The 22,466-nt window shown below is 51.3% G+C and overlaps 3 protein-coding genes across 3 annotated transcripts; 1 reads left to right on the forward strand and 2 right to left on the reverse strand.

Annotated features, from left to right (window-relative positions):
- Nucleotides 1–142: 142 nt before the first annotated feature.
- Nucleotides 143–2,017, reverse strand: B3galt4 (beta-1,3-galactosyltransferase 4). The gene is made up of 2 exons (XM_048451124.3): nucleotides 1,862–2,017; nucleotides 143–1,494 (listed from the first exon to the last, which is right to left on the reverse strand). Exon 2 carries the CDS (start codon nucleotides 1,476–1,478, stop codon nucleotides 360–362), a length of 1,119 nt encoding a protein of 372 aa, XP_048307081.1. The 5' UTR covers nucleotides 1,479–1,494; nucleotides 1,862–2,017; the 3' UTR covers nucleotides 143–359.
- A 381-nt stretch (nucleotides 2,018–2,398) lies between these two features.
- On the reverse strand, nucleotides 2,399–5,808 carry Rps18 (ribosomal protein S18). Its single transcript, XM_087898421.1, has 5 exons — nucleotides 5,654–5,808; nucleotides 5,124–5,222; nucleotides 2,787–2,975; nucleotides 2,611–2,702; nucleotides 2,399–2,517 (listed from the first exon to the last, which is right to left on the reverse strand). Exons 1-5 carry the CDS (start codon nucleotides 5,654–5,656, stop codon nucleotides 2,442–2,444), a joined length of 459 nt encoding a protein of 152 aa, XP_087754547.1. The 5' UTR covers nucleotides 5,657–5,808; the 3' UTR covers nucleotides 2,399–2,441.
- A 63-nt stretch (nucleotides 5,809–5,871) lies between these two features.
- Vps52 (VPS52 subunit of GARP complex) lies at nucleotides 5,872–14,718 on the forward strand. Its single transcript, XM_048451114.3, has 20 exons — nucleotides 5,872–6,218; nucleotides 6,947–7,031; nucleotides 7,656–7,708; nucleotides 7,837–7,912; nucleotides 8,101–8,168; nucleotides 8,420–8,595; nucleotides 9,134–9,284; nucleotides 10,193–10,293; nucleotides 10,386–10,518; nucleotides 10,613–10,670; nucleotides 11,023–11,156; nucleotides 11,479–11,634; nucleotides 12,042–12,160; nucleotides 12,411–12,534; nucleotides 12,688–12,783; nucleotides 12,869–12,976; nucleotides 13,128–13,193; nucleotides 13,769–13,880; nucleotides 14,095–14,213; nucleotides 14,371–14,718. Exons 1-20 carry the CDS (start codon nucleotides 6,129–6,131, stop codon nucleotides 14,515–14,517), a joined length of 2,172 nt encoding a protein of 723 aa, XP_048307071.3. The 5' UTR covers nucleotides 5,872–6,128; the 3' UTR covers nucleotides 14,518–14,718.
- Nucleotides 14,719–22,466: the final 7,748 nt, after the last annotated feature.

Here is a 22,466-nt window from a genome sequence, read left to right on the forward strand (position 1 = left end):
TCTCCTACCCCACACTCAGCTCATTGCCCTGCCTCTCCTACCCCACACCTACCGCTGCCTCAGCCCTTGCCTTAGCCCGGAGTGGCCCTCCTAGATGGACTTCCATGCAGCACAGCAGGTGAAGACAGGTGAAAACCTGCACTTGGGGTGGAGAAACGTTTATTGGGCTCCTGTCCCAGCTGGTGACAGCAGCTCCCTGGCACCCCTCCTGCGTTTTACCCCCTCTGCTGTCTCTGGTGCTCTCAGGACAGGCCTGATAGTGGCTTCAGAGTCTGCTGTGAGGAGATGGGTCACCGCAGGGAGGGAGCTGCAGCCTGGGCACTGATCCCGGGGCACAGGTCTCTGAGGAGCTGCCTTTCTCAGCTGTTGAGCCAGGCTATGAACCGGCACCTCAAGACACCCAGGAATTCCTGGAGCCAGGAGCAAAAGGGCTCAGTCCTTTTCCCATCCCGTCCGTTCACCAGCTTCCACGCTTCCTGCATTTTCCAGGGATCGACCTGGTGGGATGTTAGCAGAAATTTCCCATAACAACACCTGTCCAGTGGGTAGTGAGTGGCGCCAGCCAACTTGACACAGTGTGTGGGGGCAAGGCCCCCTCGCCTTGCACTAACTCCCACAAAGACATCCTCTAGAGGTAGAAGGGGTGCCCGGCTGGCCACCTTCAGAATGAGCTGCACAGCAGAGGCAGACAGTACGTACCCTGTGCCCGAGGCATAAGGTGGGAAAGGACCCCAGGTTTCAGGCCACAGTTCTTCTGACACGTGGTGCCGGTTCCTTGGGGTCCGAGTGGGGCGTACCCTCCAGTGCACTCGGCCTAAATACAGAAGTGGTACCGCCTGGCCTTTGTGCTCCTCATGGGCAACTGTGGTCTCTGCCTGTGGCTCCTTGCCCTTCTGCCACTGCTCTGAAGGACCCCCTCTCTGGATCAGCTCTGACACTAGCTCATGGACGTTGACATAAACGTCGTCGTCTGTCTTGAGGATGTAGCGGGCCATAGGACAGTATTTATTCATCCAGTTCAGCCCACTGAGGGTCTTGAGAGTGAGGTTGCGATAGGAATCCTGGAAGGAGGCCTGCAAGATGTCCTTCTGCGCCGCCGACTCCGAGGCCAGGTCGGCTGCGAGGTGCTGTCCTGTAGGTTCTCCCAGGAGGAAGAGCGTCTGCACCCTGAACCCCCGGGCCTTGCGGATGGCGCCCCAAGACCTTCGAATGGCATTCCTCTGGTTCAGGTGCTCCGGGGCCGTACACACCAGGATGAGCAGGAAGGGAGGGGGTCCGGGGCCACCGCAGGCCTGGGGGTTGGAAATCAAGAGGCGGGGCAGGGCGAGGGGCGGCCCGGGTGAGGCTGGGGCTGGAAGCAAGGACGCCAGGGACAGGCTCAGCAGCTCCTCCCCGAAGCCGGAGGGTCCAAAGAGGGTCCAGAGAATCACCAGCAGCAGGATCGCCAGGAGGAGGCGCCGGAAGAGGCTGACGGGCATGGTGAGCCGCGGAGACCTGTGGGCAGAACTGTTAGAGCGCCAGGAGGCGGGAAAGCGGCCCTAACCGGCCGCTGCAGCAGAAACACGAAGGCCTGTGTGCGGCGGGCCTGGCGCATTGCGAGGTGCAGCCCCAAGCCCACCGCAGCGGCCCTGGGAACCACAATCTTCTCCTAGCCCACACGCCAAGCTCGGCTCCTCCATTGCGCCCCTCCCCCACTGGCTTCCCATCATGCCACTCAAGGCCGGAAGTCGGCAAGCAGCGTGCAACGCGCTTGGCCCAGCCCTTCCCGTATTCGTTCTTGCGGTCAAAAAGCGTGTAGGGAACCAGGCCACCTAGTTCCCGTATTTAGCACCTCTGGTGTTGCCAAGGTCTATTAACTCACCGGAGCAGTATCCGGCCACGATGTACCCACTCAACAGTTCGGCCGTCTTCGGCACTCTAACTCCACGTACTTTGTACTAAGAGATCTAAAGCGTGCTCAAGCTCTTCCCGGGCGTGGCCCAAACCGGCGGCAACACCTCTGCCTACTTCTCAACAGCTCTGAACTCAGAGATCCAATTAAACCTTGCTCAAGCTCCCCCTTGAGGTTATCAACACAGGTAGCAAAACACCTTTGTTCCTGCCCAGACATGATTGTACCAGAGGGTGGGGACTGGCAGTTTCCAAACCATTGTTCCTGCAACCCTATACCAAACAGAAAGCAAGGTATAGGACTGCACTGTTGTCTAGTTAGGAATCAGAGCCGGGTTATAGGCCTCAGCTCAAACACAGTAGCCTGTGTAAGGGAGATAGATATTTTAATTCAGCCACACTTGAGCTGTTACAGCAGGGACCCAGCCAGTTAGTAACAAAGACTCTGAGCCATTGCAGAATCCTCCACCACCGCCACCCAGCCACATGGAAGACGCAGAGACCGAGGTCACAGGCATATAAACTATTTATTAACAGCAAAGGCCAGGGACTCATTTCTTCTTGGATACACCCACAGTGCGGCCCCGGCGGCCTGTGGTCTTGGTGTGCTGGCCTCGGACACGAAGGCTGCGGGAGGAAAACAAACCACAGGTCACACACCGGCAAGGTCAGACAGCGGGAGCAGCCCACTCAGAGCAACATGTGATGCCCCCCACTCACCCCCAGAAGTGGCGCAGCCCCCTGTGTGCCCGAATCTTCTTCAGTCGCTCCAGGTCCTCGCGCAGCTTGTTGTCCAGGCCGTTGGCCAGAACCTGGATTTGGAGACAGGGAGACCAGCTTTACCTCAGACTCCCCATACCAGTTCTGAACACCCCTGAAGCGGCACCCCTACACACCTGGCTGTACTTCCCGTCCTTCACATCCTTCTGTCTGTTCAAGAACCAGTCTGGTATTTTGTACTGCCGGGGATTCTGCATGATGGTGATCACACGCTCCACCTCATCCTCCGTAAGCTCTCCAGCCCTCTTGGTGAGGTCAATGTCCGCTTTCCTCAACACCACATGAGCGTATCTCCGCCCCACACCCTGGGCAAAAGTTTGGGAATGAGGTTTGGCTTACCCTTTTTCTTATTAACCTATTTACTCAGAAAGCACAGACTGGCTGTGGTAGTATTCACCTCTAATCTCAGAACTCTCCTGAGTCCTGGACCAGGAAGGCAGGACTGTTACTGTGGGTCAGCCTGAGCTACCTGTCTTAATTCACCAATCCCATAATGATAGAACCCACAAGGAATCCATTCTGTCATTTCCCAGATCACTCTTCCAGATTGTCATTCAGGCCACACTGGACCAGTAACTCAAATTTGATGCCATGACGCCCAGCCTCCGGTTTCAAGCATTTAGATTTTGCCCGGTGAAGAATGAGGCCCTTTTTCTCAACAAGGGAACAAAGTTAGGATCTTTTGTGCTGACCAAGAATTGGGATGAGGTGTGCAGCCCAGGGAACGCAAAAAGCACCCAGATGACACTCCACAGGAGGTCCAGAATGGCAGAGTCAAGACCCATAAAGGTTACAATTGTGCCGACAGTGAGGCCATGCCAAAACTGAGCCCCAAAGCGGGTTTGACTCTGCCCCCTAGAATTTAACGGGAAAAGTGTTGTTTTAGTGGCTGGAGAGCAGCTCAGCGTAAGATTTCTGGCTGCTTTTCCAGGCCCAGCAGGCCATGCAGGCAGAACAAGCGCACACTCTCCCCAGTCTCAGTTCCGACTGACTGTTCTTGTGAGACCCTGTTCTGCACTCAAGGCTGCAAGTACTGAAGGTGCTGTGTGATGCCACCTTGGTGGCAGAGGCCAGGCTTAAGCTAGGGTGAGACCTTATTTCACAATAATGGCACTATGCCCAGTCTTTCTGAGTTTTGTAAACACTTAAGAGGGCAGGCAGTACTTCCCAGGTCTGCCCAACCCCTTTCTACATGCTTCCAGATGGTCAAACATTAATTTACCACCTTAACAAAGAAGCAAAACACAAGCCTTCAAGAATTCATAAAACCAACTGGGCAGTGGTGGCACATGCCTTATACCAGCACTCAGAAGGCAGAGGCAGGTCCATGGATCTCTCTTGAGTTCGAGGCCAGCTTCGTCTACAAGAGCCAGTTCCAGGACAGCCAGGGCTGTCACACAGAGAAGCCCCGTCTCAAAAAAAACAAAACAAAACCAATTCCTAAAACCGCTGGGCGGTGGTGGTTCAGGCCCTAACCCCAGCCCTTGGGAAGTAGAGGGCAGGTGGATTTCTGTGAGTTCAAGGCCAGCCTAATCTACAGAACAAGCTAAACCCTGTCACAGGAAAGAAAAAAAGAATTTGGAAAACAAGTCACAGCACAGAATCCCATCTCTCACCCTTTCTCGGTTAATTTAACTACACCTTAACCACACCCCTGGAAGGCCACCCCCCATTATCTCTTTCCTCATATTCCTAATCCTCCTCCCCTAAATCTCCAACAAGCTTTACTTCTTAGGAACCCTCACTACACAGGATCTCCAGACACTGTGTAATTATCTCTTCTATGATCAGCAAGATGGTCAAGTTTGAAACGGCAGGTCCCACACAGCACAAGCATCACCCCCAGACACTGCGTTCACTCTGCCCATCAGCTACCTCACTGTTTCCATAAGTACAGGATACATCCAGACTTCCTTACATCCCTCAGGACCATCCACCCTCTAACAGCTCACAAGAAGCCACCACACACAGGAAACTTGGGATGGCATAGACAAGCTAGCCCTTGCCCTCAAAGGGTACAGAATGATTGGCAAGATGTTTTTGAGTTCCAAAATTACTAGCTCTGGTAAAAACGAATAATGGTCCTACCTAGAAGGTTCTCAGCTCTGCGCAGAGAATTATTCAAGTTTCCACTCACTCTTTGCGTTGGCTATTCCAACTAGAGCAAAGGCTACCTTCCACTCCTGGCATTGTGTTGTAGGCTGCCCTCCACGACACCCCAGATCCACGGATGTTAATTAACAGAAATACGACCCAAGCGTCACCGCTACAGTGTGCCACAGAGAACACTCCAGTCCGGTCAAGGGAAGTCACACTCACGCCCCACGTCCCCGGTTAAATGTTATGGCCTGACCTCAGATCACCCTCCAGCTTTACTATTCGTTAGGTGAGGTTAGCTGCAGAACCCGGGTCTCCTCTCTTCTGCATTCCCTGCCCGCTAACACTGCTGTTACCTTAATGGCAGTGATGGCAAAGGCTATTTTCCGCCGCCCATCGATGTTGGTGTTGAGTACTCGCAGGATGTGCTGGAACTTCTCAGGAATCACGAGAGACTGCAAGGGCACGGGGGACAATCAGACACAGGTAGTTACCAAGTAGAAAAGGCGGCTGCGGCGGGGGGACAACCGGCGAGCACCGAGCCCTCCTATGACAGCTCTTCCACAGCTCAGCGCTCACCGCAAGCGCTCAGGCGCGGGAAGATGCAACCCCGGACACGAGGGGGGACGTTGGCCGCGGTCAAATGCGTCCCGGGTAGGGAGGCGGAGGACCCACCCGGCCAGGCTCCTGCAACTTTCGTGCGTGCAGGGCATGCCTCTTCCTCCCCGGAACTCCACGTCCTCGGTCGCCCCCTCCCGCGGTCGCGCGCCATCGTTTCGGGGGAAGATGTAGGCAGGCAGCCCAGGGCCTCCTCAGACCCCCGACGGGAAAACGCTCCCTGCCCCGGCTCAGATGTCGCCCGATGCCGGCGCGGAGTCGCTCTTACCATGGCGGCGGCACAACCGGCGGCGTGTAGGCCTCCCGTGGAAGAGGGAGCGGAAGTGACGCATCGTTCTTATATACCGTCCCGGAGGAAGAGGCGGGGCTACCTCGGAGGCGCGCTTCCGGAAACGGCTTCTCTTCCCGCCCCTCCCTTGGCGAGGAGTCGAATTCTGAGAGTTTAGAATGGGGATCATAACTTCCGGTCCGATTGTCTTTACCGTCGTAAGGATCCTGTTCCGGGCGTAAGCGCAGCGAAGGTTCCGGAGCAGGGTTGTATTTGTTTGAGGCGATCGCCTTCCTTCGCTCTCACACTTGACCGAAGTGATCTGAGTCTCACAGGGGAAACTGGTGTTAATCACTTTAGCTCAGATATCACGGAACTTTTTTTTTTCGCCAGACAAGACGTTCTGGGACTTGTGGTTTTGCTTCTGGAAACGGACTCCGAGCCTGACAGCTGACGGAAGTGAAGCTGCGGGGGAATGGCAGCGGCTGCGACCATGGCGGCTGCTGCCCGCGAGCTGGTGTTGCGGGCCGGGGCCTCAGATATGGAGGAGGAGGAGGGCCCGCTGGTGAGAGCACGGGGCAGTGTGTCCTCAGGAAGGTGGAGGCTGAGCTCAGACAACGGTCTCCTCCTGCTCCCGGTGATGGTGACCGAGCCTTCGTAGGGACCAGAGTGGCAGAAACTCAAGTTCCACGGACACAGTGTCAGCTTCCTATTCACGTTAGAAAAAAAATTTCTTAGTAGAAAAGAGAAAGTAGTGTAAAAGATTAATAATGTGAGCTCTGGAGCTTGATTGCCTTGTTCCCACTTCCAGCCCCACCACTTATAAGCTGTGTTTTCCTAGGCCTCGCTTCCCACACTTGTAAAGGGGAGGCGTTATTCGGACCTACCTTATAGGTAGTCGTGAGGATTTAGCCAAATGAGTATGTGTAAGGGTGCACCCGACACACAGATAAACAGCATGTAAAGCTCACAATTTTAGCATCTGGAACTCCCTAGGGTGCGATGGTAGAACACCCGAGGTAACAAGACAGCGGTCCTAAATTCAAAGGCAAGTCCGGCTAAGCCTAGTTTTTCTCATTTGAACACCTCCAGCGAATTGCCTGATTTTTTTTTTTGACATAATTTCTACTGTTAGCCCAGAAAAGTAGATTTGAGCGCGTGAGAATCTTTGACCCACTAACTGTGGCTCCCCTGAGAAAGCGCCCCCACCTCACTTTCAGGATTAGGAATATCCCATTGTATTTTGTTTCCCGCCTTTCTGTATCCCACATTCACTAATCTGCCCCTCTTCAGGGGGGTGCTTCTGGACTCCAAGAGCCCCTGCAACTTGGGGAGCTGGATATCACCTCTGATGAATTCATCCTGGATGAAGTGGATGGTGAGTGGTGACGTGGGTGGGGGCAGCATAGCCATCCCCCTTTATCCTTTAGGAATATGTTATGCGACTGGCAGTAGATGACCCCCCCCATACTAACCCCTGCATGTTTTTTTTTTTTAAATGCAGTATAAAGTTTAATCTAGTTTAGGCTCAGTAAGAAATGAACAGTAATAGTAGAACATTTACAGCAATACACTATGATGAAATTGCTGTGTCCCCATTTTGCTCTTCGGGACTCTTATTAGTGAAAACAAGGTTTGTTTGAACATAGACATGTGCAGACAGCTAATCTGAACACGAAGACAGCTAGTGAATGATTGACAGGCTGGTACCACACACACCATAGATGCATTCAGCAAAGACGATGCAAGTCCAAGGCGGGTGAGGGGGCCTTCAACTTCTCAGAATGCCGCACACTTTAAAGCTTCTAAATCATGCTTTGGAATTGCCATTTTTGGTCCGTGGTTGGCTAGACTGTTAGGAGCTGAAGCAGCAGAGTCAAAGCTGCTGAACTTATCACTGGAGAGACCGGGCCGGAAGGAAAGGGGAGACTGGTGTGCGGGTGCCCAGGGTGGGCAGAGGGAGGCATGGCGCTGAACCCTGATGGAAAATGTCTGTTTCCAGTTCACATCCAGGCAAATCTGGAGGATGAGTTAGTGAAGGAAGCTCTCAAGACGGTGAGGCTCTCCACTATGCCAGTCTGCCCCACCCTCCCTCCTCAGCCTTGTCTCACCTTGGTACTGAGTCTGTTCTGGTGTCCTTTCACGGTGGCTTCATCCCGACCTCTCCTTGTTGTTTCCTCCAGGGTGTGGATCTGCGACACTATTCGAAGCAGGTGGAGCTGGAGCTTCAGCAGATTGAGCAAAAGTCCATTCGGGACTGTATCCCCTAGCGGAGGGAAAAGATGGGCTTATCTACATGGGGTCTGGGGAGGTGTGATGCGGGTAGCCCCGACAGGGATGGCATCTCTCTCTAAGGTTTCTGTCACTTTGGGGAGACTTTGTGGGGAGGTACTGCTGGTCCTCAGAGCTCTGTGTTCAGTGTGAAGCCCTTGACTTTTGGGGGTCAGATATCCAAGAGAGTGAAAACATCGCGTCTCTGCACAATCAGATCACAGCCTGCGATGCTGTCCTGGAGGTTGGTGGCCCTCGCCTGTGACCCCTGACAACCTTGAACCCGTCATGCCCTCTGCTCCTGTTTTTTTGTTTTTTGTTTTCTTTTTTTCTTTTTTTTTTTTTTTTGGCAATACTTTTTGTTCCCTGGGCAAATGAAGATCTGCTGCCCTCCTGGGCTGTTGGATCCTGGGGTGTTCACTCAGACACTTGGGTGGGATGCTTGTCCCCGTCAACCCTGTGACATGCCCACAGTGTTTTCTGCCCTCCCCGTAGCGCATGGAGCAGATGCTGGGAGCTTTCCAGAGCGACCTCAGCTCCATCAGCTCCGAGATCCGGACCCTGCAGGAGCAGTCAGGAGCCATGAACATCCGACTTCGTAACCGACAAGCAGTGCGGGGGAAACTTGGGGAACTTGTAGATGGGCTAGTGGTGCCCTCTGCTCTGGTCACGTGAGTCACTGGTTTGTAGGGTCATGCTGTCCAGAGCAGGTGATCGGGCTGGATTACCTATCCACTTTATAATGCGGGTCTAGGCTGAGGTTGTCAGGTACCATCTAGAGACCAGGAATGCTGGCTCATGCCTGTAATCACATGCTTGGGAGGTCCAGGCAGGTGGTTTGCTGCAAGTGATCACTCTGGGCTACAGAGTGGGTCCAGGCAGTAGAATGCTACAAGTCACCAGCCTGGCTACAGAGTGGGATCTTGTTAAAAAAAAAAAAAAGTTGTAGAAATTAATGGCTGGATTAATAACTCCAAACCCTGCTTTAGCCACCATAGGATAGCATGTGGGTTAGGCGTGATCCAAGGTCAGGTGTATAGTGAGGAGCTGTGGGGAGGCGGGCTCAGGAGTTGAGACCTTTGTACATACAATGAAGGTATGAGACTGTGGAGGAAGGCAGAAATGACGCGAGCTGTGAGGATGTGGGTTGGTCTGTTTTAGTACTGTTGAGTGTCCCTTCTCTTGATCCCCATCCTCCCTGCTCCTCAGAGCAATTCTGGACGCTCCAGTGACAGAGCCCAGGTTCCTGGAGCAGCTGCAGGAGCTGGACGCCAAGGCAGCTGCGGTCAGAGAGCAGGAGGCGAGGGGCACGGCTGCCTGCGCAGACGTCAGGGGCGTGCTAGACCGGCTGCGCGTCAAGGTAGGGAGTGGACACGGAGTCACCTCCCAAGAACCCATGCAGCTTCCCTTAGGGTGGTGCTCGCTGGCCCTCTGGTTTCTCCAAAAACCTAAAGAAGCTGGAGATGTGGCTCAGTTGGTAGCGCGCTTGCTTGGTGTGCATGAAGCCTGGGTTCCACCCCAGCTCTGCAGACTGACCTGGTGGCACTTGTCTGCTGTCCCTGCACTCAGGAGCTGGCAGAAGGAAGATCAGAAGTGTCAGGGTCCTTCTCTGCTGCACAGGGAGTTTGGGGCCAGCCTGAGATACACAACACCCTGTCTCAAAAACGAACAGCATAGAAACTAAAATTAGAACAATAGAGAGATTAGCACAGTCTCCATGTAAGAGAACACATGAAAATTTGTAAAGCATTCCATATTTAAAATAGAAAAAGAGGGCTGGAGAGATGGCTCAGCGGTTAAGAGCATTGCCTGCTCTTCCAAAGGTCCTGAGTTCAATTCCCAGCAACCACATGGTGGCTCACAACCATCTGTAATGAGGTCTGGTGCCCTCTTCTGGCCTGCAGGCATACATGTAAACAGAATATGGTATACATAATAAATAAATATTTAAAAAAAAATAAAATAAAATAGAAAAAGAAACAAACAGCCTGAAAAAATAAGGCCGGGCACGGCAGTAAATGATTTTAGCTCTAGCACTTGAGAGGCAGAGGCAGGTGGACCTCTGTGAGTTCCTGGCCAGCCTGGGCTACATAGTGAGTTCCTGGCCAGCCAGGGCTACGTAGACCTTGACTCAGCAAACAAAACATAAATGGAAACACAACCCGAGTACTCTCTGCCTTCCGTTTACCCTCTCGTCTGTCACCTCCTTGCTTCCTTCCTCACAGTAAAAGCCCACAGCTTCATGGCCTCTTTGTCCCCCACATCTAGGCAGTGACGAAGATCCGCGAGTTCATCCTCCAGAAGATTTATTCATTCCGAAAGCCGATGACCAACTATCAAATCCCCCAGACAGCCCTGCTGAAGTACAGGTGGCCACCCCGGGACAGGCACAGGGTGGACCGTGAGCTTTCCAGCAGCCCACCATGAATGTCCAGGGTCTGACGCGCCCTGGCCCTTCCAGGTTCTTCTATCAGTTCCTGTTGGGCAATGAGCGAGCAACAGCCAAGGAGATCAGGGATGAGTATGTGGAGACGCTGAGCAAGATCTACCTGTCTTACTTCCGCTCCTACCTGGGGCGGCTCATGAAAGTGCAGGTGAGCTGGGCAGGGAGAGGTAGCTTGGAGGAGGGCGGAGCGCCCTCCTGCTGGTGCTGGGGGCCTCGGTTGAGCTCTATGTTGTTTTCTCTAGTACGAGGAGGTTGCTGAGAAAGACGATCTAATGGGTGTGGAAGACACAGCAAAGAAAGATATCCTGGATTGGGGGCCTCCTGTCACGCCCACGCCGTGCCAGGCTCACTGTGGGGATACCTGGCTCTAGACCCCAGAGTTCTGCTTTTTACCATCTCCGTGGGGCAGAGCCTTTGAGGATGTGAGAGCGAGAGCTTCCCCTCCCAGAGGCACACATCATTCTGAAGTTCTTCACGTTGATTCAGAGGGTTTGTAGACTCCCTGATGCCCATTAAGATGTCAGGTGAAGCGAGGTCCTAGTTCTGGAAGGGGGTGTGCAGGTCATATTTAACTTCCCAGGATCCTCAGGTCATGTCTCCATGGCCTAGTGTTGTCAGTCTCAGTGATTTCCCTGACTCTGATGCTATTCACGATTCTTCTCGAAGCCGTCCCTCCGAAGCAGGAACACCATCTTCACTCTGGGCACCCGAGGTTCTGTCATCTCCCCCACTGAACTTGAGGCCCCCATCCTGGTGCCCCATACTGCCCAGCGTGGAGAGCAGAGGGTATGATGAGGCTTCCCTTCCATGACCGGGATCAGTCCCCTAAGGAATCAGAGTGGACTTTAGGTCCCCAGTCTGCTGTAATTGAGGGCTAGGAGCCATGGACCTAGATGCATGCAGAGGGAGACTGGCCACAGGGGTGTCAGTGAATGGATGTGGGGGCAGCAGCAGCTGTGGGAGGGCTTTCCTTCCCTCATCAGTGCCTGTTCAGGGCACTCCTCCCTGCATGGAGGTCAGGTGTGTGTGAGCTCTGATTCCTGAGATATGCTGAGTCCCCATATCCATGGGGTCAGTGTTGAATCTCACCCTTCTCTCTGTCCCTTAGTATCCGTTTGAAGCTCTCTTCCGCAGCCAGCACTACGCTCTTCTCGACAATTCTTGCCGTGAATATCTTTTCATCTGTGAATTTTTTGTTGTATCTGGCCCAGCTGCACATGACCTATTCCACGCTGTCATGGGCCGCACACTCGCCATGACCCTGGTGAGCCCCCGGATTCTGTGCTTTACCCTCAGTTCTCAGGGCTCCTCCACATCCAGTGGGGTCACAAGTGACAGTATTGAAAGCAGGAGTGTCCCGTTCTAAAAAGTCTAAGCTTTTATCTCACAACATGGCCCCCTATGAAGCCCTCAGAATTCGGGGAATCTGCTACTTCCTTTGTGTTTTTCCTCAGTAGAGAGGGACAACTTTAAATCCTCAGCTCTGGCTTCTGCTGTGAGGAACTTTTATAATAGAGGCCAGTGAGCAAGTCAGGGGCCCCGGAGGTGCCTGTTGACAGGAAAGGCGGGTCTCCCTAATCAGCTTTGTCCACTAGAAATGTACGACCATTTGCTCATAGCCACCTGAACAACAAGCTAACTTCCGATTGTCTTCCTGTTGCTGTACCACAGAAACACCTGGAGTCCTACCTGGCCGACTGCTACGACGCCATTGCTGTTTTTCTCTGCATCCACATTGTTCTCCGATTCCGCAACATTGCAGCCAAGAGGGACGTTCCTGCTCTGGACAGGTCGCTGCACTCGGGTCCTGGTTCCTATAGGCTTCAGGGCTTTATCTTACACAGACAACTCCATCCTGACACTGGTTGTTCCTCACCTGATATGCTACACCCTTATTCCCATATGTGTTTAGAGGAAGCATTGGTGTCATGCACACATGTGCCCCCGCACCACACTCACTGTTCCCCTGAAGGATGCTGTGCTCCCATGGCCTGCCAGCATCCCTAGTCAGCTGACCTTTGATTCTGATTAAGCCTGCAGGTACTGGGAGCAGGTGCTTGCCTTGCTGTGGCCTCGGTTTGAGCTGATCCTGGAAATGAATGTCCAGAGCGTCCGCAGCACCGACCCCCAGCGCCTCGGGGGGCTAGACACTCGGCCGCACTATGTGAGGGCGGGTGAGGGTAACAAGGGAGTCCTGTGGTCACATTCAGTGGTTTGGCCAATGCAGGAGGAGGGACTGGGGACAGGAGCTGCAGGGGCAGCTGGGAGGTTGTGTCTGCCAGGCAGGCTGATGGGAGTCTTCACTCCTTGGTCCTAGATCACACGCCGCTATGCTGAGTTCTCCTCTGCGCTGGTCAGCATCAACCAGACCATCCCTAATGAACGCACCCTGCAGCTGCTGGGACAGCTACAGGTGGGGCTGGCACACAGGCTTCCCAGCACGGGGAGGGCCCTGTGCTCTGGCTTTCTCACTTGCTGCTTCTGTTCGGCTTTTGCAGGTGGAGGTGGAGAATTTTGTCCTCCGAGTGGCCGCAGAGTTCTCCTCCAGGAAGGAGCAGCTTGTGTTTCTGATCAACAACTATGACATGATGCTGGGTGTGCTGATGGTAATGCCGCTCTTCCACGGGGTCCCACGGCTTGTCAGCTCCACAAGCTCAGCGCTGTGCCCTGGATCCTGGCTGTGTCTGCAGTGTGGGGTGGCAGGAGGTGCTGGCGTGAAGGGTGTCCCCAAGTTCCCCACTCCATGTGTCTCCTTAGGAGCGAGCTGCTGACGACAGCAAAGAGGTGGAGAGTTTCCAGCAGCTGCTCAATGCTCGGACACAGGTGGGGCCTGGGTGTGGCAGGGAGACCTGGGTGCTGCTGGGCTGACCTCAGTGCAGTTGTTATTGCAGCTCACTGCCTTGTTGCTAGTCTGTCATTTAATTTTAGTGATGTTAGTAGCATAAAAGCAAAATAAAACTGTATCTCTCTGTGTGTGTGTGTATGTATGTGTGTGTGTACGTGCCAAAACAAACAGTTCTGCTTTGTAGGGGATTATTAGTGTGTGTGTGTGTGTGAGAGAGAGAGAGATAGAGAGAGAGAAAGAGAGAGAGAGAGAGAGAGAGAGAGCGATGTTACGAAACACATGTATGTCAGAGGACAACTCCAGGACTGGGTTCTTTTCTTGCTTCTTCTACTTTGTGTTCTGGGGTCCAGTGCCCAGCACTGCTCCCCCTGAGCCAGCTCATTGGCTCTTGATTTTCCTTGGGGACTTCCTCTCCGCCTTGTGAGATCACCACCTGGAAGGCCCACAGAGGCTGGCTGCTCTATGGAGTGTCACCTCCTAGTTGTCCCAGTCCAACGTGGGGTCCTTTGTTCCCGGACTCCTGACTCTGTTTCTGGCTTGCACATCTCTCTAGGAATTCATTGAGGAGTTGCTGTCTCCTCCCTTCGGGGGTCTGGTGGCCTTTGTGAAGGAGGCTGAGACTTTGATTGAGCGTGGACAGGCTGAGCGCCTTCGAGGGGAAGAAGGTACGAGGCTGTTGTCATGAGCCTGGGGAGGGGAGTTAAAAAGGACAGTGAGCAGGGGCCGGGCACAGGGGGTGGGACAGCGGGGAGGACTTGAATGCAGGAAGACCAGGAAAGCCAGGCTTGTCAGTGATCATGGCTGTGCCCTGGGCAGGCCTTGCCGGGGTGGACGGTCCCCAGGCCTGGTGCTCTCTGACATTCCCTTTCCCTGTGTCAGCCCGAGTCACTCAGCTGATCCGTGGCTTTGGTGGTTCCTGGAAGGCGTCGGTGGAGTCTCTGAGTCAGGATGTCATGCGGAGTTTCACCAACTTTCGAAATGGAACCAGCATCATCCAGGTGCCCTGCCACTCCCTGCCCTTTGCCCATGTCTAATGCTTGATGGTTTCCTTGCTGTTTTCTCTGGGAAGTCACCGACCAGCTGTGTCTGAGATTCTGGTGAAGCTCTGACCTCCTGCCACCATCAGTCTGACCCCCGACTGTCCTCTCTGTGCAGGGGGCGCTGACCCAGCTGATCCAGCTCTACCATCGCTTCCACCGGGTGCTGGCACAACCACAGCTCCGGGCACTGCCTGCCAGGGCCGAGCTCATCAATATTCATCACCTCATGGTGGAGCTCAAGAAACACAAGCCTAACTTCTGACTTGGTCCCAGGGTCTGACAGCTCCATGGACTCTGCACCTCACACAGTGTCACCTGGGTCCCCTTCCCCCTCCTGTTGTCTCTGAGGCTTCCACACTCCTCCCCCAGCCTCCATTGAGGACTCTGCCTCAACAGAGTGTGCTCAAGGCCGCTTCTTCCTGGACTTCCTGGACCTTTACCACCCCCCCCCCCCCCCCGTCACCTCCGCCCCTGTTGGGTCGCACCTGTGAAAGCTTCCACTGCCCTGTGATTGCAACTCAGGTCTTAGGACGGAGCTGTGACCTCCGCCCCTGTTGGGTCGCACCTGTGAAAGCTTCCACTGCCCTGTGATTGCGACTCAGGTCTTAGGACGGAGCTGTGGAGGCTGCCTCTGCTCTCCTCTAACTTGGTGAACACCAACCCATCACCTCCTGGCTGGGGCTCAGTCTGCCTGTCTGTCCGTCTGTCTGTAGGCAATAATAAGTACTAATGTGCTGACAGCTTCCTCTCCTTTGTCCTGGGCATTCGAGCTCTCCAGCATTTCCTTACTGTAGACCTATCCGGGTCCCAGCCTGGTGGGCATCCAGGAAGAAGGCAGGGTGGTGACCTATGACCTATCCCTGCTTCTGACCCCAAGGGTGGTGAATTGCTTAGGAGCAGACTGCTTTGTAGCTCTCCAGGATGGTGGTACACACCACAAGGCCTGGGAACATGGACAGCCTTGGGCACTGTCCTGAGGGCTACCATGGGAAAAGTCCATGACTCTGGGATTGTCTCTCTCAGTCCTTAGATGGACGTCACAGCTCCTCTGAGGGTGGAGGGTCTGCAACCCCTGCACCCAGACATTGGGGCAGTGTTGGACCTGGCTCCAAGCACACATCATGTGGTTTACATTTGACCCAGACCCTCCTGCTGCCCTGCTTATGTGCCCAGTGAAGACCACAGCAGTGGTTCCCACCTTCCTAATGCTGCGACCTTTAATACATTTCCTGACATTGTGGTGACCCCAGCCATAAAATTATTTCCATTGCCACTCCATAGCTGTCATTTTGCTAGGTATGGGAAATAATATAAACATCTGTGTTTTCTGATGGTCTTAAACAGGTATGAAGAGTCCTTCAATCCCCACAGTGCTGGAGACTTAACCTTAACCAGGTCCTTTTTGGGGGCTTTCGAGACAGAGTTTCTTTGTGCAGCCATGGCTGTCCTGGAACTCACTCTGTAGACCAGGCTGGTCTTGAACTCAAAGCTCGTCTGCTTCTGCCTCCCAATTGCTGGGGTTAAAGGTATGCACCACCATCCAGCACCTGACCAAATCTTGAACAAAAACCATGTAGTTTTAGACCTGTAATCCCAACTAATTGGGAAACTGTGGCATGGTATAAAAAGCCTGCTTGGGAGCTGAGCAGTGGTGGCACACTCCTTTAATCCCAGCACTCCGGGAGGCAGAGGCAGGGGGATCTCTGTGAGTTCAAGGCCAGCCTGGTTTACAAATTCCAGGATAGGCTCTAAAGCTACTGAGAAACCCTGTCTCAAAAAACAAAAACAAACAAACAAACAAAAACCATGCTTGGGTTACAGAATAAGTTCAAAGCCAGCCTGGTCCAGGTCTTGGTTGTGCCCAAATCCGTGAAGTCCCCACACAAGCCAACAAGGAGACCGAATCCTGAATCCCGTATGTAAAAGTGAAAAGTTTTTATTTTAAGCAAGTTTGCAAACTCGGAGAGCCTTGAGCTCAGTTTGAATAGGGTTTTATAGTAGTAAAGGTGGGGGTGAGGGGTTTCTGAGGTTTAGGATCCCTGATTGGCTGACATTTGTCTAGGGGTGTCCTGGTGAGTGTGTACTGGCTGGTAGTCCTATCTACAGCAGTTGGAATGTTAGACATTTCCTTTGGATGGTTCGTTCTTGGGTGGTGGTCAGGTAATCTCAGCTTGTAGGTCTTCCTGTAACCAGGTATTGCTTCAGGGTGAAGTATAGAGACTCAGGCCTCCATTTAAATTTATCAATGGCCGAGTTCTACTCTGGCAGGTGATAATGGTTGGAAGTAAAGAACTTCCTTTGGGTGACCTGCCCAGACTTAGCTTATCATGGCTGACTCCCACAGTCTTAAAAGACAGGGACAGGGAAAAGACAGCGGTTAAGAGCACTGGCTGCTCTTTGGTCCTGAGTTCAATTCCCAGCATCACGTGATGGCTCTCAGCCAACTATAATGGGATCTGGTGCCCTCTTCTGGCCTGCAGGTGTATGTGTAGATAGAGCACCATATACATAAGATAAATAAAACTTAAAAAAAAGTAAAGGGCCAGGGATGTAGTTCGGTGGCAGGAAGCTTGTGAGGTGGACAGCGAGGTGGACAGCAGTCCCTAGCTTCCTTTCATCATGGGGGAAATTCCAGGTGAAAGAAGCAATCCAGAAAAAAGTAATGAGGTAATTTCCTCCACCCAACTCATTTTCATGTCCTTGGCCAATGGCGCACCTAAGGATCTGGCTGTTGCTGCCCTGAAAGAGCAAAGGAAGGAGGAAGACTCTGAAAGCCACTCTTGATTGGGCCGTATGTCCTGTGGGCGGAGTCAACGCTGTCCTTATGGAGTTTGCCCACTCCTCCTCATTTCCCCTTCCTGGTTCCCAGTTCCAGCTTTTCCAGTCTCGCACCGGCTCCCAGAATCCTTGAGGCTCACCCGGCACAGCACTAGGTTGGGGGTCGCAGGCTCACCCCAGATCTGGTTTTAAACCTCGAAGGCGTGTGTACTACGTGCTATACGGTACGTGCCTGTAGTTCCCATGTCACTACAGGTCGGTATGCAAGCCAGCAACTGGGCTGAGAGACTTAAAATCATATACATGCACACACACAAACACAGAGTGACAGAGACACGGATCATCCTTGGTAGAAGAATGCCAGTTTTATTGAGCTCAGGGGCAACTTATATGGGGTTCTGGCACGCCCCTGCTCTCAGGATCTTTCAGCTACAGACCCATCAGAACCCATTCTCCTGCCAATCAGGGTTTGTGTTCAGAACAGCTATAGGCTGCTTAGAGCAGAGGAAAACAAGTTGTTTACAGGGAATTCCAGGGCTGGGTCTGCAGCCCCCAATAGCTCCCAACAACCTGACGCTGGGAATCCTTCATGTTCCTTTCTGGCTTTCCATGCTTTAACCACCCCGCCCCCTCCCCAGGTGTCAGTGTTGTGACTCCCTGTGTTCTGGTCTCACATTACAACCCTGGCTGTCCTGTAACTTGCTATGTGGAGCAGAAACTCAGAGATCCTCCTGCCTCTGCCTCCTGAGGGCTGAGATTAAAGGTGTCCCCAAAGAATCCATTATCTTTGGATGGATACCTTGCTCAGCCTAGATATAGTGGGGAGGGCTTGGTCCTGCCTCAAAGAGATGGGCTAGACTTTGTTGACTTCCCTTGGGAAGCCTTACCCTCTTGGAGGAGTGGATGGGGGTGGGGTGGGGGAGAAGGGGGAAGGGAACAGGAGGAGGGGAAGGAGAGAAACTGGGAGTGGTATGTAAAATGAGAAAGGATAGTTTTTAAAAATAAATAAATAAATTTAAAGAAAAAAAGGTGTTCCAAAAGAAACCGGGAACCCTTTCTTTGGGTTACATCTAACTAAGCTAGTGGGGCTGAGGTGTAGTCAGGTATGACCTGCTCAACACACAGGGTTAAATCCCGGGCAACATCAGCAACTAAAGAGAAAGAAAGTAACGCTATGATGTGAGGGGCTGGAAAAGTTTCTGCATCCCAATTAGCCACTCCACCGATGCAATAATCCGAATCAGATCAAATCAAACCAAATTAGAAACAGCCCAGGTTAATGTATACCAACGCTCCTGGATGGCATTCCAGTCCCCCAGTGAGGAGACAGGGAAGGAAGACCAGAAAATTATGTGTTTGTTCTCTGGGGGGCAGTTTAAATACCCTTTGGGAGTGGTCTTGAGTATCTCTGGGGAAGGGTCATCTTTTGACGGGCTTCCACGGGGGCGGAGTCTGAAATGAAACAACTCCCAGGGGAGAGGACTCCAGATGGAACTTCCACCCCAATATTCCAGACTCTGGATATATGGATGCCAGGGGCTGGGATGTGGCTTCCATCTAAACAGGGCTGTGCAGGAGACAGCCGGTTCTTCAGTGTGGCCCAAACAGCCTCTAATGCTCCTGAACCCAGCAGTTGGGTGATTCTGAAGCCTGCAGTCTGATGGGACATTTAAAGTTGCTCTGTTCTTCCTGGAACCATCAGAAGCCGCGATGCTGATAACCGCCTCCAGGGGGCAGCAGGACCCAGGAGTAGGAACTGATCCAGGTCCCAGCTCACTAAGCTGCTGTGAACTTTGAATACTGGGAAAAGCAGGATGAAGGATGCCCACTTCATCCTGAAGCAGCAAAGCATTTCTCCTTCAGCCCCGAATCCTGTTTTGTGGTTTGCAAGGGTTCGTGGTACTGACAGGCCAGAAAAGGGTGCTGGATTCCCAGGACTGGAATTGTGGGCGATTATAAACCTCCTCATGAGTCTCCTGTAAGGGCAGCAAGTGCTCTTAACTGTGGACCCAGAAGGTCAGCTGGATGATGATTCCTCTGCCTCCCTGAGCTAGCAGGCTTTTATCCCAGCATCTGGCTTATGAGTCTTTATTGGTAAAATTGAATGATTGAGACTTGGTTAAAGATGTTTGGCACTTTAACCTGTGGTGTGATCACACAGGCAGGGAAATCATGCCAGCTGCAGACTGAGAAGTCATAAGATTTGGTAAGACAGCTGGGCAGTCCTCAAGAAGAGAGCTAAGTAATATTAAAAGGAAAAATATTTTCCACATTGAGAATGGAAAAAATCATAATACAGGGCATTAGTGTAATGGTCTGCTCTGTTGCTTTAAGAGACAAGCCACTCCCACTCCCTCCCCCTCCAATCTGCCTAGGCAGGCTGACAGCTTCCAGCCTGGTCCTTTCCTTTTCCATCTCCCTCTCAAAGAGGCAGTTTTGTATCTTCCTTCTCCCCACTTCTTCCCTTACCCCTTCTGTTTTTTTTCTCTCTCTCTGCCCCTCTCTCTGCTCTTCTCCCTTCTCCCCTTCCGCCCTTTTCCCTTCCCTTCCATAACCCACTAAATAAATATCCAACTTCACTCTTCATGGAATGCCTATCCATGTCTCTTGCCCGCTGGGGCTGGGGCTCCTTGTGGGACCTGCTGTCCTGCTGACTGGCTCTCACCTGTCATGTGGCTCCCTGCTTAGGACCCCCTGGCCCTCATGACCTGTGGGCTCCCTGCCTGGGATTGGCTGCCTTTGTGGCCTGCCATGGTCTCAGGACCCACTGCCTTCTGCCGCTTGGGGACCTGCTGCGTGGTCTCATGGCCTGCTGCTGCCACTCAGGGACCTGCAGCATTTCTGCCCCTACACCCCTCAGGAGCCTGCAGCATTTTACTTAAACCATAACAATTCGTACCTTATTACTTAGCTACTTTAGATGACTTGAAAACAGAAGCAAAAAAAGAAATAACTGAACTGAGACTGACATAATACTGGTTATAATTAATATCAGTCTGGTCATTCGTATTTTATCCTTAATAGACATAGCAATGTTTTTAGTGCCAAATATGAAAAGTTTTGATAATTGTGTCAAAATGAAAAGTGGATTTATAAGATACAAGCTTTATTTATTTTTATTTTTTTGTTTTTTTGAGACAGGGTTTCTCTGTGGCTTTGGAGCCTGTCCTGGAACTAGATCTTGTAGACCAGGCTGGCCTTGAACTCACAGAGATCCGCCTGCCTCTGCCTCCCAAGTGCTGGGATTAAAGGTGTGCACCACCACCGCCCGGCAAGATGCAAGCTTTATAAAGACTTATAAATGAAAATAAGAAAAATACACAGACACAGACAGAAGAATTTAGAAAAGAACCTACTGTGCCCCCTCATGATGAAACTAAGGAGGGACGGTTCAAGATTGTCAGAACACCAACCTTAATTTATCCAGTTATTACAAATAAAAATCTACCCTCAGGAAATAGGCAAAACCTCTGAGGTTTTGCAGATGTTAAAGGAATCCGATAGAGATATTACATTTGAGGAGATTTGAGGAAGGGCTCATTTCATGTGTATGCCATCATCCTATGTGAAACAGATGTTAAGGGGCTGGAGAGATGGCTCAGTGGTTAAGAGCATTGCCTGCTCTTCCAAAGGTCCTGAGTTCAATTCCCAGCACCCACATGGCAGCTCACAACTGTCTGAAGATCCAGTTGCAGGGGATCTGACACCTTCACACCGATGCACATAAAATAAAGTTAAATAAACCATAAAAATATTTAAAAAAAAGAGAAACAGATGTTAAATTCATGGATAACTCAGAAATCAATTATCTGCCAAGACTGGAAAGGTTTGGCAACAGCAGCTTTGGAAAATGGTCCTCAGTTACAATGGTGAACATGGTGGACAGAGGAAGCCAGGGCCCTAGAACAATGAGATAGGGCAGAGGTGTTGATATTTCTCAAGATCAGTTTCTAGGTGAAGGCCAGTGTGCTGGGTTACAAAGGCAGCGTGGATTTGATGCCCATACCTTGCCGCTGTGTCGTTTAGCAAATGTTGGTGGTAAGGTCGAAAAACCAGGAAAGAAGGTTGAGTCATTTACCATACAAGACCCCAAAGAAGATTTCACTGACTTTTTGCAAAGATTGATTTCAGGTGTAAATAGAATAGTATCAGATTCAGAAGTCAGACAAATATTAATTGAATCTTTGGCTTTTTAAAATGCTAATTCAGAATGCAAAAGGGTGATTAGGCCTTTAAAGACAAGATCAGCACCAATAGATGAATGGATTAGAAATATAGCTGATACTGGATCTCAAGTTTATGATACTTTGATGGAAGAAGTGATTTCTAAAAATTTTAAGGAAAATCAAAATGTCAGGTGTTTTAATTGTGGTAAGCAGGTCATCTGAAATGGGATTATAGGCAAGGCATTCCTAGAAACAATGTATCTTTTCTAGAGAGAATCCAAACAGAAGGCCCCAGCCTTCTAAAGTATTCAGAAGGTGTGGCAAAGGCCAGCATTGGACTAATAAATGCAGATCAATATGGGACAAGCAAGATAACCCTTTGCCATCAGGAAATGCCAAAGGGGACCTCTTGCAGGCTCCAGGGTTCAATTTGGTTCAATCATTCCCTGTCAGCTTTGGAGAAACTCATCCACAGAGCAATTAAAAGACTCAATGCCTGTTTGTTACAAACAGCTCTGCCCTGGATGTGATCAAGGACAGAACAGCCTTAGTAGAAAAAAAAAGTTCAGGAGAGACAAGAAAACAAGTATTTTTGGCAAACTGCTATAAATGATCAGAGATGAAAGCTAAAAATACAGAAAAATGGCATTGAGATAGAAGGTTTACTAGACACAGGTGCAGATGGAACAACAATTTCATCAAAGTCTTAACATCCAGCTTGGCCTCTTCAGGAGGTAAATATTCAGCTCCTAGGGATTGGAACTTTATCTCTGATAAAACAAAGTGCGAGGTGAGTTGAATGTATAGGTCCAGAAGGACAAATAGGAAACTGTTTTTACTTTTTCATTTTTGGTGGGTTTTTTTTTTTTTTGGTTTGGTTGTTTGTTTGTTTTTTGAGACAGGATTTCTTTCTTTTTTTTCCTTAAAACTCAAGATCATATTTTTATATATAAGAGTTTTATAAACCCAATGGCTACTGTGCAGCTCCTTTGAAAAGTCAGCAATTTTTTAAGGCATGAGATCTTTATATTAGCTTTTGATTATAATTCTTGAGACCAGCAGCTGATCAGAGCGCTCCTTTTGAAATGCTTGATTCATTTTTTCTTTTATTGATTTTATTGTGATCTATATTTTTCTCTGCTCCCCTCCCTTCCTCTTCTCTCCCCTTCAACCTCCTCCCATGGTCCCCCTGTGGTATAGGAGGTCCTTCTGTCTATGTGTTGCTTTTATTGGTTAATGAATAAAGAACTGGCTTGGCTTATAGCAT

Source organism: Myodes glareolus, chromosome 18, assembly GCF_982192425.1.
Source record: "Myodes glareolus chromosome 18, mMyoGla1.1, whole genome shotgun sequence".
NCBI lineage: Eukaryota > Metazoa > Chordata > Mammalia > Rodentia > Cricetidae > Myodes > Myodes glareolus.